This window comes from Scyliorhinus torazame, chromosome 4, assembly GCF_047496885.1.
Source record: "Scyliorhinus torazame isolate Kashiwa2021f chromosome 4, sScyTor2.1, whole genome shotgun sequence".
NCBI lineage: Eukaryota > Metazoa > Chordata > Chondrichthyes > Carcharhiniformes > Scyliorhinidae > Scyliorhinus > Scyliorhinus torazame.
This window is the reverse complement of record NC_092710.1, coordinates 344,265,982-344,279,405: the sequence shown is the minus strand read 5'-3', so window position 1 is coordinate 344,279,405 and position 13,424 is coordinate 344,265,982. Positions and strand designations below refer to the sequence as shown.

The following is a 13,424-nucleotide window of genomic DNA, read 5'->3' as shown; positions in this document are numbered from 1 at the left end:
GCATATGAACTAGTGCCAGAAACCGACAGACCACGTCAGACACTGAAAACACACAGTTTCCGTGGAAACATAGAAACATAGAAAATAGTTTCAGGAGTAGGCCATTTCGGCCCTTCGAGCCTGCAACTCCATTCAATATGATCATGGCTGATCATGCAATTTCAGTATCCCATTCCCGCCTGCTGTACCTGCATGCCAACCTTCAGTGACTGTTCCACCATGACACCCAGGCCTCGTTGCACTTCCCCTCTCCTGAACTGCCACCATTCAGATAATAATCTGCCTTCCTGTTTTTGCCACCAAAGTGGATAACCTCACATTTACCCACATTATATTGCATTTGTTAAGTATTTGCCCACTCAGTCAGCCTGTCCAAGTTACCCTGCAGCCTCTTTGCATCCTCCTCACATCACACACTGCCACCCAATTTAGTGTCGTCCGCAAATTTGGAGATATTGCATGAAATTCCTTCGTCCAAATCATTAATGTATTGTGGTGAACCACTGTATTAGGGGATGTAAGGTAGGACCTGCACTACAGGTTCACCGATAGCCCCTGCCGGCTGGCTCCGCCCACTAAGAACTGTATAAATATGCATGATCTCCAGTGCCCTGCCATTTCGCCAGCTGCAGCATGAGGCCACGCATCTGACTGTAATAAAGCCACAGTTGTACTCAATCTGCATCTTTGTGCAATTGATTGTGCATCAATTTATTAGTCAGATGTGTGGCCTCCTGCAGATTTTTCCACAGAATGGATATCAGAATTAAGCCCGATCGCCTGCAGCTACATCAACGCTGCGGACCCCGCGCCAACGGAGGCTCAGAAGATAAACGTTGTGTACTCAGACTGAGCTCCAGCGTGTTCCCGTTGATCCAAGATGCCACGAATTTCACAAAAGCAATGGAACTCCTTAAAGAACACTATGCGCAGAAGGCGAACACGCTCTTCGCCAGGCATGTACTCGCCACCCACTCACAACTACCTGGTGAGTCCATCGAAGACTTCTGGCGCGCCCTGATTCCACTCATCCGGGACTGGGACTGTCAGGCCGTTACGGCCGCCGAACACGCGAACCTCCTCATGCGCGATGCTTTCGTGACGGGGATCGCGTCGGATCGCATCCGAGAACGATTACTGGAAGGGGCCACGCTCGAACTGGCGGAGTCGAAAACCTTGGCGCTCTCCATGACGGTCGCATCCTGTAATGTGCAATTTTACCCCTCCCGCCACGCTGTCCACCCTTCTACCCCTCCTGGTCACCGCCGACGACCTCCTCAGCTGGGGCCCTGCCCTCCCAATACGCCTGCGCCGCATGCCGATCCGTGCACCCCGGGGGTCCCCATTGCTACTTCTGCGGTCAGCAGAAGCACCCCCGCCAAAACTGCCCGGCCCGCACTGCCGTTTATAAATCCTGCAGTAAAAAGGGCCACTTCGCGGCTGTGTGCCAGGCCCGTGCAGTCGCTGCGATCGCGCCGGCTATCGCCCCCTCCCCCACACCAGACGCACAATGGGAGCCGTCATCTTCTCCTCCCGGGGCCATGTGCGACCAATGGGCGCCGCCATCTTGCCCCCTTCGGCCACATGCGCCCCATGGGCGCCGCCATCTTATCCCGACCCCGCAATGTGCGCACCATGGGCGCCGCCATCTTGTCCCCCATAGGGTCTCCGGACATCCCGAGATCGGAACCGCACACGCTCGCCACCCGAAGCAGCTGATGCTACCCGCAGCTCGCTTCGATGATGCTGGACCAATCTCGTCTGCACAACGTGGCCACCGCGTCGATGACGGTGAAAATCAACGGCCACGCGACCTCGTGCCTGCTGGACTCTGGGAGCACCGAAAGCTTCGTACACCCAGATACGGTATTGCGCTGCTCCCTCGCGGTCCATCCTGCCAATCAAAGGATCTCCCTAGCCTCCGGATCCCACTCCGTCCCGATCCGAGGCTTCTGTCAAGTTACCCTCACTGTCCAGGGCGTAGAATTTAGTAACTTCCGTCTCTATGTCCTTCCTAATCTCTGCGCTGCACTCCTGTTGGGCCTGGACTTAGAGTGCAATCTCCAGAGCCTCATTCTCAAATTCGGTGGGCCCTTACCCCACCCCCCCGCCTCACCGTTTGCGGCCTCGCGACCCTCAAGGTCGATCCCCCCTCCCTTTTTGCCAATCTAACTGCGGATTGCAAACCGTTGCCACCAGGAGCAGACGGTACAGCACCCAGGACAAGACCTTCATCAGGTCCGAAGTCCAGCGGCTGCTTAAGGAGGGTATTATCAAGGCCAGCAACAGCCCCTGGAGAGCCCAAGTGGTAATGGTTAAAACTGGGGAGAAACACAGGATGGTCGTGGACTACAGCCAGACCATCAATCGGTACACGCAACTCGATGCGTACCCCCTCCCACGCATATCTGATATGGTCAATCAGATTGCGCAGTACAGGGTCTTCTCAACAATTGACCTGAAATCCGCCTACCACCAGCTCCTCATCCGGAGGTCGGACCGTCCATACACGGCCTTCGAGGCGGACGGTGGCCTCTACCACTTCCTTAGGGTCCCTTTCGGCGTCACCAATGGGGTCTCGGACTTCCAAAGGGAGATGGACCGAATGGTCGACCAGTACGGTTTGCGGGCCACCTTTCCATACTTAGATAATGTCACCATCTGCGGCCATGATCAGCAGGACTGCGATGCCAATCTCGATAAATTCCTCCGCACTGCCACTCTTCTCAACCTGACCTATAACAAAGAGAAGTGTGTGTTCAGCACGACCCGGTTAGCCATTCTCGGCTATGTAGCCCAAAACGGACCGACCCCGACCGCATGCGCCTCCTCGTGGAGCTTCCCCTCCCCCACCGCCCCAAGGCCCGCAAACGCTGCCTGGGGTTCTTTTCCTACTATGCCCAGTGGGTCCCAAACTATGCGGACAAGGCCCGCCCACTCATTCAGTCCACCCTATTCCCCCTCGCGGCTGAGGCACAACACGCTTTCGCCCGCATCAGAACAAACATCGCCAAGGCCTGGATGCGCGCAGTGGAAGAGTCACTGCCTTTCCAAGTAGAAAGCGACGCTTCAGACGTCGCCCTTGCCGCCACACTAAACCAGGCAGGCAGATCCGTGGCATTCTTTTCCCGCACACTTCATGCCTCTGAAATTCGACGCTCATCCGTCGAAAAGGAGGCCTAAGCTATCGTTGAATCTGTGCGGCATTGGAGGCATTACCTCGCCGGTAAGAGATTCACTCTCCTTACGGACCAACGGTCGGTAGCCTTCATGTTCAATAACACACAGCGGGGCAAGATCAAAAATGATAAAATCTTGCGGTGGAGAATCGAGCTCTCCACCTATAATTACGAGATTTTGTATCGCCCCGGTGAACTCAACGAGCCTCCAGACGCCCTCTCCCAAGGTACATGTGCCAGCGCACAAGTGGACCAACTCCAGGCCCTACACTACAGCCTTTGTCACCCAGGGGTCACTTGATTGTACCATCTTGTTGATGCGCAATCAATTACACTCAAGACGAAGTGATTCATAACTGAAGGCTTTAATCTGCTAGAACTCTTCCCCAGCAGCTTCGATACAGAAAGTGAAGGCTGCTGGGACGGCATCGGTTCTTATACTCCGCCTCTCAGGGCGGAGCTACGTACATCAGCCAATGGTAGACTCCTGGGTCTAACCAATGGTCATCCACCTCTCAGGTATCGCAATACCTGGTATTACCACATTCACCCCCTGTTAAAAAAGAGCCCGGCGGGGTGATGGCCAGCGTTAATAGTCGCCTTTCGCATGGTATGACCAGGTATGGAGGTACCGTGATGTCGAGGGTATTAACAAAGTGTTCATAGTGCAGCAATCAGTCGATCGGGTGGCCTGGTCGTCCTTCTGGAGCGTTGGAGCGTCTGGGCTTCGGCAGTGATTCTGATGGGGGTCCCGCTGGTTGCGACTCCGGGAGCGTGATGTCGTCCTTCCTGGCAGCTTCGTCACCCCTAGGCGGCGCTGTTGGGGCAAAAGGTGGACAGGGGGGGAAAGCGCCTGTAGGGGGTGTCGGTGTGTGTTCGGGCCTAGGCAGGAGCGGCGGGAGTACTGACCCTCCAGTTAGGTGCTGTGGGGAGGGTGGGGGTGGGGGCAATGGTTCGGGTGCGCGTGGGGTTCCGGCGGGTGCCAGGTCCTAAAGGGAGACTGTGTCTTGGCGGCCGTCAGGGAACGCCAAGTAGGCGTACTGGGGGTTGGCGTGCAGCAGGTGGACCCTCTCGACCAACGGGTCCGACTTGTGCGCCCTCACATGTTTCTGAAGCAGGATGGGTCCGGGTGTCGCTAGCCAGGTTGGGAGCGAGGTCCCGGAGGAGGACTTCCTGGGGAAAACAAGGAGACGTTCGTGCGGTGTCTGATTTGTGGTGTACAGAGCAGTGACCGGATGGAGTGGAGGGCCACCGGGAGGACTTCCTGCCAGCGGGAGACTGGGAGATTCCTGGACCGTAGGGCCAGCAGGACGGTCTTCCAGACCGTTCCCTTCTCCCTCTCTACCTGCCCGTTTCCCCGGGGGTTGTAACTTGTCATCCTGCTCGAGGCGATGCCCTTGCTGAGCAGGAATTGTTGCAGTTCGTCGCTCATAAAGGAGGACCCCCTATCACTGTGAATGTATGCGGGGAAACCGAACAGTGTAAAGATACCCTGGAGGGTCTTGATGACGGTGGTTGTGGTCATGTCTGGGCAGAGGATGGCGAATGGGAATCGGGAGTACTCGTCAATTACGTTAAGGAAGTACCTGTTGGGGTCGGTGGAGGGGAGGGGGCCTTTGAAATCCATACTGAGGCGTTCAAAGGGACGGGAAGCCTTTATCAGGTGCGCCCTCTCTGGCCGGTAGAAGTGCGGTTTGCACTTCGCGCAGATTTGGCAGTCTCTGGTGACGGTCCTGACCTCCTCGATGGAGTAGGGCAGGTTGCGGGTCTTGATAAAATGAAAAAAACGAGTGACCCCCGGGTGGCAGAGGTCCTCGTGGAGGGATCGGAGGCGGTCCACTTGTGCGGTGGCACAAGTGCCGCGGGACAGGGCATCAGGAGGCTCGTTTAGCTTCCCCGGACGGTACAAGATCTCGTAATTGTAGATGGAGAGTTCTATCCTCCACCGCAAGATCTTGTCGTTTTTAATCTTGCCCCGCTGTGCATTATCGAACATGAAGGCAACCGACCGTTGGTCCGTGAGGAGAGTGAATCTCCTGCCGGCCAGGTAATACCTCCAGTGTCGCACAGCTTCTACTATGCCCTGGGCCTCCTTTTCGACCGAGGAGTGGCGAATTTCGGAAGCATGGAGAATACGGGGGAAGAAAGCCACAAGCCTGCCTGCTTGGTTGAGGGTGGTCGCCAGAGCTACGTCGGACGCATCGCTCTCGACCTGGAAGGGGACGGACTCGTCGATGGCGCGCATCGTGGCTTTTGCAATGTCTGCTTTGATGCGGCTGAAGGCCTTCCCCCTCCATCGACAGGGGGAAGGTTGTGGACTGGATCAGGGGTCGGGCTTTGTCTGCGTAATTGGGGACCCACTGTGTGTAATAGCTGAAGAACCCGAGGCAGCGCTTTAGGGCCTTGGGGCAGTGAGGGAGGGGGAACTCCATGAGGGGGCACATGCGATCAGGGTCGGGGCCTGTGACTCCACTTCGCACTACGTAGCCTAGAATGGCTAGACGGTCGGTGCTAAACACGCATTTATCCTTATTGTATGTCAAATTAAGGATTTTCGCGGTCTGGAGAAATTTGCGGAGGTTGGTGTCGTGGTCCTGATGGTCATGGCCACAGATGGTGACGTTATCCAGATACGGGAACATTGCGCGTAAGCCGTACCGTCAACCATTCGGTCCATCTCTCGCTGGAAGACCGAGACCCCGTTCGTGACAACGAAGGGAACTCTTAAAAAGTGATAGAGCCGCCCATCTGCTTCGAAGGCAGTGTACTTGTGGTCACTATTACGGAGGGGTAGCTGGTGGTAGGCAGACTTGAGATCCACCGTGGAGAAAACCTTGTATTGCGCGATCCTGTTCACCAGGTCGGCTATACGGGGGAGAAGGTACGCATCCAGCTGCGTAAACCTGTTGATGGTCTGACTGTAGTCAATGACCATCCTATGTTTCTCCCCGGTCTTTACCACCACTACTTGAGCTCTCCAGGGACTGTTGCTCACTTTGATGACCCCTTCCCTCAGCAGCCTTTGGACCTCCGACCTGATAAAGGTCCGGTCCTGGGCACTGTACCGTCTGCTCCTGGTGGCGACGGGTTTGCAATCCGGGGTGAGGTTCGCAAACAGGGAAGGCGGGTCGACCTTAATGGTCGCGAGGCCGCAGAGAGTAACGGGGGGTATAGGGCCGCCGAATTTATAAGTCAGGCTTTGCAAATGGCACTGGAAATCCAGCCCAAGGAGGGTGGCTGCACAGAGATACGGCAGGACGTACAGGCGGAAATTGTTGAATTCCCTGCCTTGGACAGTGAGGTTCGCGAGGCAGAACCCCTTTATCTCCACCGAGTGTGACCCAGGGAGATCCTTTGATTTACAGGATGGGTGACAAGAGAACAGCGCCTTACCGTGTCGGGGTGAACAAAGCTTTCCGTGCTCCCAGAGTCAATCAAGCAAGACGTCTCGTGGCCGTTGATGGAGATCGTCGTTGTTGCTTTTGCAAGCATCCGGGGCCGACTTTGGTCCAGAGTCACCGAGGCCAGCTGAAGTAATTGAGAGTTCTGGTCGGGCAGTGTGTAGTCGGCTGTGCTAGGGGCCTGGGGCCCCATCCAAGATAGCGTCACCCATGGGTCGCACATGGTGTCCGGGGATGAAGAAGATGGCGGCGGCGAGGGACAAAATGGCGGCGCCCACCCGTCCAGCGTGGTGTCCGGGGGGCAATATGGCCACGCCCGCAGGTCGCACGTGGCCTTAGGATAGTGGGGTGGCGGTGAGCGCTGGGCGGTCGGGGCCTGAAGGGGGGGTTGCCGATAGTCGCTGGAGACCGCGGCCAAGGCGTGGGCCTGGCAGACAGCCGCAAAGTGGCCCTTCTTGCCGCACTCTTTGCAGGCGGCGGTGTGGGCTGGGCAGCGCGCGGGGGGATAATTTGCTTGCCCGCAGAAGAAACAGTGGGGCCCAGCGGCGTTAGCGGGCCGTCTCATTGCGCAGGCTTGCGGGGTCAGAGGGAAGGCCTGTGGGGCTGCTGCTGCGGGGTGCCACGCAGCCCAGGGGGCCATCGTGCGTTCGGGCGCAAAGGACTGCGCGTTTTTATAGGCAACGTCCATGGACCCTGCCAGGGCCCGTGCCTCAGTACGTCCCAGAGTGTCCCTTTCTAGGAGACTTCGGCGGATGTCGGGGGAGCTCATACCTGCCCCGAAAGCAACCCTAATCAAAAGTTCCGTGTGCTCGCTCCCCGAAACTGGCGGGCAGCCACAGTTTCGGCCCAGCACCAGCAGCGCCCGGTAGAAATCTTCCAACGTTTCCTCGGGGCTTTGCCGCCTAGTCGCCAGCAGGTGACGAGCGTAGACCTGGTTCACAAGGTGGATATCATGTCCTTCTAGCAGCTCGATCACGGCAGCATAATTCTCCGCCTCCTCAATAAGAGGGTAGATCTCAGGGCTGACCTGTGAGCGTAGGAGATGCATCTTTTGTCCTTCCGTGGGGGTGTCGGCGGCCGTGTCGAGGTAGCCCTTAAAGCACACCAGCCAATGTTTAAAAATAGCAGCAGAGTTGTCCGCGTGGGGGCTGAGCTGAAGGCACTCCGGTTTGATACGGAGGTCCATCCTTCCAACTTAAATTGTAGCAGATTAAATTGATGCGCAATCAATTACACTCAAGACGAAGTGATTCATAACTGAAGGCTTTAATCTGCTAGAACTCTTCCCCAGCAGCTTCGATACAGAAAGTGAAGGCTGCTGGGACGGCACCGGATCTTATACTCCACCTCTCAGGGCGGAGCTACGTACATCAGCCAATGGTAGACTCCTGGGTCTAACCAATGGTCATCCACCTCTCAGGTACCGCAATACCTGGTATTACCACACTTGTCAAAGCTCGCAATCTGCCCTACTCCGTCGAGGAAGTAAGGACAGTCACCAGGGACTGCCAGGTCTGTGCGGAGTGCAAGCCGCACTTCTACCGGCCAGACCGTGCGCGCCTGGTGAAGGCTTCCCGCCCCTTTGAACGCCTCAGTGTGGATTTCAAAGGGCCCCTCCCCTCCACCGACCGTAACACGTACATTCTCAGTGTGGTCGATGAGTACTCCAGATTCCCCTTCGCCATCCCACACCCCGATATGACGTCTGCCACCCTCATCAAGGCCCTCAGCACCATCTTCACTCTGTTCGGTTTCCCTGCCTACATCCACAGTGACAGGGGATCCTCATTCATGAGCGATGAGCTGCGTCAGTTCCTGCTCAGCAGGGGTGTAGCCTCCAGTAGGACGACCAGCTACAACCCCCGGGGAAACGGACAAGTAGAACGGGAGAATGGGACGGTTTGGAGGGCCATCCAGCTGGCCCTATGGTCCAGGAACCTCCCAGCCTCTCGCTGGCAGGAGGTCCTCCCTGACGCTCTACACCCCATCCGGTCACTATTGTGCACCGCCACTAATAACACACCCCATGAACATGTTTTTACCTTCCCCAGGAAGTCCACATCCGGGGTGTCGCTACCGACTTGGCTCGCAGCTCCAGGACCGGTCCTTCTCCGTAGGCACGTCCGACCCCACAAGGCGGACTCCTTGGTGGACAGGGTTCACCTGATCCACGCCAACCCTCAATATGCCTATGTTGAGTTCCCCGACGGCCGCCAAGATACTGTCTCACTCAGGGACCTGGCACCGTCAGGTTCCACCCCAACATCTCCCCCCCCCACCCATGCGCCCCCTCCCATCGCGCTGCCAACATTGACCCCACCATACCACCCCCCCTTTTCCGCACAAGAGGACGAAGAGGTCTTCGGCACACTCCCGGAGTTCCCCGATGACTGGCCAGCATCAGCACCGACACCACCGCCATCGGTGCCACCTCCACCACCGTCAGCACTGGCCTCGCCACCACCGTTACGCCGCTCCCAACGAAGAACCAAAGCCACCGGATCGGCTGAACCTTTGACGGACTCCAGATCGTCAACATGGACTTTTTCCTTTTTTCTTACCACTGTACATAATTGCACTATTTGTATATAGTTTCACGTCACCCCCGCCAGACTCATTTTTAACAGGGGGTGAATGTGGTGAAGCACTGTATTAGGGGATGTAAGGTAGGACCTGCACTACCGGTTCGCCGGTAGTCCCTGCCGGCTGGCTCCGCCCACTAAGAACTGTATAAATATGCATGACCTCCAATGCCCTGCCATTTCGCCAGCTGCAGCAGGAGGCCACGCATCTGACTGTAATAAAGCCACAGTTGTACCCAATCTGCGTCTTTGTGCAATTGATTGCACATCATGTATATTGTGAACTGCAGGGGTCTCAGCACTGAACCCTGCGGCACCCCATTACTCACCGCCGGCCACTCCAAAAGGGACCTGTTTATTCCCACGCTCTGCTTCCTGTCTGCCAATCAGTTCTCTGTCCATGTCAACACATTACCCACAATACCATGAGCTTTAATTTTGCTCACTAATCTCTTGTGTGGGACCTTGTCAAAAGCCTTTTGAAAGTTCATATACACAACATCCACTGGTTCACCCTTGTCCACTCTGCTGGTTACATTCTCAAAAATTTCCAGAAGATTTGTCAAGCATGATTTCCCTTTAGTGAATCCATGTTAACTTGGACTGATCCTGACCCCACTTTCCAAATGCTCAGTTATTTCATCCTTAACAATTGACTCATCACCAATGTAAGGTTTTCCCCTCAAATCTCCTCCCTGGATTTCTTGTTCTAAATATTGAGAATTGTTCTCACCTTCCTTCAGTATTCCACTTATCTTCCCAGCCTGCTTCAGCTTCACCTAGCCTGGTTTTCTCTGTTTTTAGTAGTTTGGAAGGCCTTTTCCTACAATTGGCAGTTTGACTGCTGTCATGTGGCACAACCATTGTCCCCTTTTGCAGTGAGATTATCTCTCTCTCACGTTGTTTGAAGCTCTATGGGGGCGATTCTCCAAAATGGAGCTCAAGTGTGAATGCCGTCGCGTTTCATGACGGCGCAAAACGGGCATGGGGACGACCGATTCTGTCCCCCGCAGGGGGCCAGCACCGCGCTGGAGCGGTTCAGGCCGCTCCAGCCTCCCTCCCCGCCGCCAAATGGGCACCACACCAAGCCGCACATGCGCAGTAGGGCCACGCCAACCCGCGCATGCGCGGGGGACTTCTTCTGCGCACTGGCCCCGACTCAACATGGCGTTGGTGTTCAGGGACCAGCCTCGCAACAAAGTAGGCCTGGGGGGGGGGGGGGGGCAGAGGCCGGCCCACTGATCGGTGGGCCCCGATCGCGGGCCAGACCCCATCGGAAGCCCCCCCCCCCCCCCCCGGTGAAGGATCGCTTTTCCCCACCCCACAGGCCGCCCCCCGGCCCTTCGCGCAGGGTTCCCGCCGGCAGCGACCAGGGGTAAACGCCGCCGGCTGGACTCTGTCGTATCCGCTCGGCCCATCGGGGCCGGAGAATCGGTGGCCACGCTGATTCCAGCGGCCCGCGGCCCGCGCCGTGTCAAACCCGCCACCACAAATGGCGCCGATTCTCCGCACCTTGGAGAATCGCGCGTCGGGGCGCAGTTGCGGCGATTCTCCAGCCCGGCGCGGGGCTCAGAGAATCGCCCCCTGGAAATCAACATGTCAGATGAATAATTCCTTGAATCCCGTTAGCCAAAATGATTGCCAAAGATGATTGAATATTAATGTCTCAGCTATTAGCTCCTCGAATAGTCCATTTGCCTCTTAATAAGATAAAAAATGAAATATGTTCCCCTCTAAGGGTTGTTTGAGTCAGATTCTGCTTACTTGTTAGGCGCATGACAAGGTATGTGGCATTTACAAATGCAAATTAGCATCCATTTTAAGTCAGTGGGTGGAATTTTCTGACAAAATGGCCAAATGTCAGGCTCTGACTGAAAACTGGCGTGTTTCTCTCCAGAAACCCAACCAGTTTTTTTGCGCAGAACTTCTGACATTTTGTCAGAAAAGAATTAGGGATGCAGTTTATCCTGTCACTCTGCCAAGGCAGGGCCTGATAAAGCAGGCAAGCCCGGCTACACAGGGATCAAGGCACCATCTTTAAAGGGTGCCCCGGTCAGCGTAAAAAGTGAACTCGCTCCCCTGCCCCCACTGTAGCCATTCTCCTCACAGCCATGGAGGACGCAACCCGCATCCCCAGTGGAGAAAGGTAACCATTCTGGCACTGCTCCTAGCAAGTGCCCACCTCATAGCCCACATCAGTGTCCCTGGCAGTGCCCCATAGCATTGTCCCTTAGCACAACCAGGGGCAAAGCCCAGCTTCGGTCCTCAACCTCAGGCCCTCCAGGCTCCTCTGCACCCCCGGCGTGGTCATCACAACTGTTTTTGTTTTTGAAAACCAGTAATGATTCGCGCTAGCGTGATGTCACGCTACCAGGGGGGGGTGGTACCATTACACGTGGATGGAAGGTACGGCATAAAGCTGTTTAATGAAATTAAAATCAATGTAAATTTGGATCACATCACCAGTGGGGAGTGGAGTAGATCTCAAACCGAAATTTCGCCAGCTCAAATCTCATTATGGCCCTCTCGTGAGATTTAGTGGCTTGTACAGGACTTGCAACCAGACCGAAAAAATCGTGTTCAGTGCCTTTGATGTTTTAAAAGTCAATTCAAAGAAGTTCAGTATATATTTGACCAGCTGATGAAATTAAAGTTTGATATTCCACATGCACACACGTCATCATGACAATTGACAGAAGTAAGGTTAGTGAACTTGGTGAAATGAAGGAATTAAATTCAATGTAAATCATAGATTATCATAGAATTTACAGTGCAGAAGGAGGCCATTCAGCCCATCGAGTCTGCACCGGCTCTTGGAAAGAGCACCCTACCCAAGGTCAACACCTCCACCCTATCACCATAACCCAGTAACCCCACCCAACACTAAGGGCAATTTTGGACACTAAGGGCAATTTATCATGGCCAATCCACCTAACCTGCACATCTTTGGACTGTGGGAGGAAACCCACGCACACACGGGGAGGATGTGCAGACTCCGCACAGACAGTGACCCAAGCCGGAATCGAACCTGGGACCCTGGAGCTGTGAAGCAATTGTGCTATCCACAAGGCTACCGTAAAGTAATGTAACTAAATGTGATTACCGATATTCGTTGTGAAATGATCCAAAATCTCACTGGGGTCCAATGATTAACATCAGAACCAACGTATTGATCATTAATGTTTTTGTGTGTTTTTGTACAATTTGGTTTGTAGGTGATAATATCTGGATAATTCTGGATGGCCCGGTGGATGCTATTTGGATAGAAAATTTAAATTCCGTCCTGGATGACAACAAGACATTAACTTTGGCTAATGGTGACCGCATTCCCATGGCTCCATCCTGCAAACTATTGTTTGAAGTACATAACATTGAGAATGCATCTCCAGCCACAGTGTCCAGAATGGGCATGGTCTACATCAGCTCTTCTGCTCTCAGCTGGAAGCCAATTTTAAAGGTAACAGCTTTAGCACAGACGAAGAAGATGCTCTTGATTCTCAAGAAGTATCTGTAATGCTTATGGAGAGGAATGCAGTGTAAATGAGGTGAAACAGTTTCTGAAAAGAGAAGGGCAGGGATCATTCCTAATCTGTGTTGTAAAATGTGCCACAGACAAAAATACATTTGATATAAAAACAGAAAAGGCTGGAAGCACTGCGCAAACCAAGCAACAACTGTGGAGAGAGAAAGCAAGTTAATGTGGAGGATTTTAACCCCTTAAGGTGGGAGGAAGATAGTCAGTGGGAGTGGGAATTTCTATATTGTTGGAAATGCAAAAGTGGACCCTTACACACCAAAAGTTGATACTATGGGATGTGGGTGTGACTGTGTAACCTGCTCTGGCTGATGGTTATGGAATACAAAGGGTGGAATGTTATGGCCTATTTTGCCAGGAGGACTTTCCAGTTCCACTGACATCAACGGACTGCATGAATGATGCGGCGCTTTTACAGACTTGCCCCCAGCGCGATGGAGCTGTACAGTGGTTACATTGTTGCGTCACAGTGCCAGGGACGCAGGTTCGATTCCCGGCTTGGGTCACTGTCCGTGCGGAGACTGCACATTCTCCCCGTGTCTGTGTGGGTTTCCTCCAGGTGCTCCGGTTTCCTCCAACAAGTCCTGAAGGTCATCCTTGTTAGGTGAATTGGACATTCTGAATTCCAGTTCTGTGTACCTGAACAGGCGCCGGAATGTGGCGTCTAGGGGATTTTCACAGCGACTTCATTGCAGTGTTAATGTAATCCTACTTGTGACACTAATAA

The 13,424-nt window shown here is 54.5% G+C and overlaps 1 protein-coding gene across 1 annotated transcript in view; it reads left to right on the top strand.

Annotated features, from left to right (window-relative positions):
• The window catches only part of LOC140411190 (dynein axonemal heavy chain 8-like), a 2,783,184-nt gene that overhangs the window by 1,176,410 nt on the left and 1,593,350 nt on the right, over positions 1–13,424 (top strand). The window contains exon 51 of the mRNA XM_072500280.1: positions 12,378–12,619. Within this exon, the coding sequence (XP_072356381.1) occupies positions 12,378–12,619 (242 nt within the window). The remainder of the gene's footprint in view (positions 1–12,377; positions 12,620–13,424) is intronic.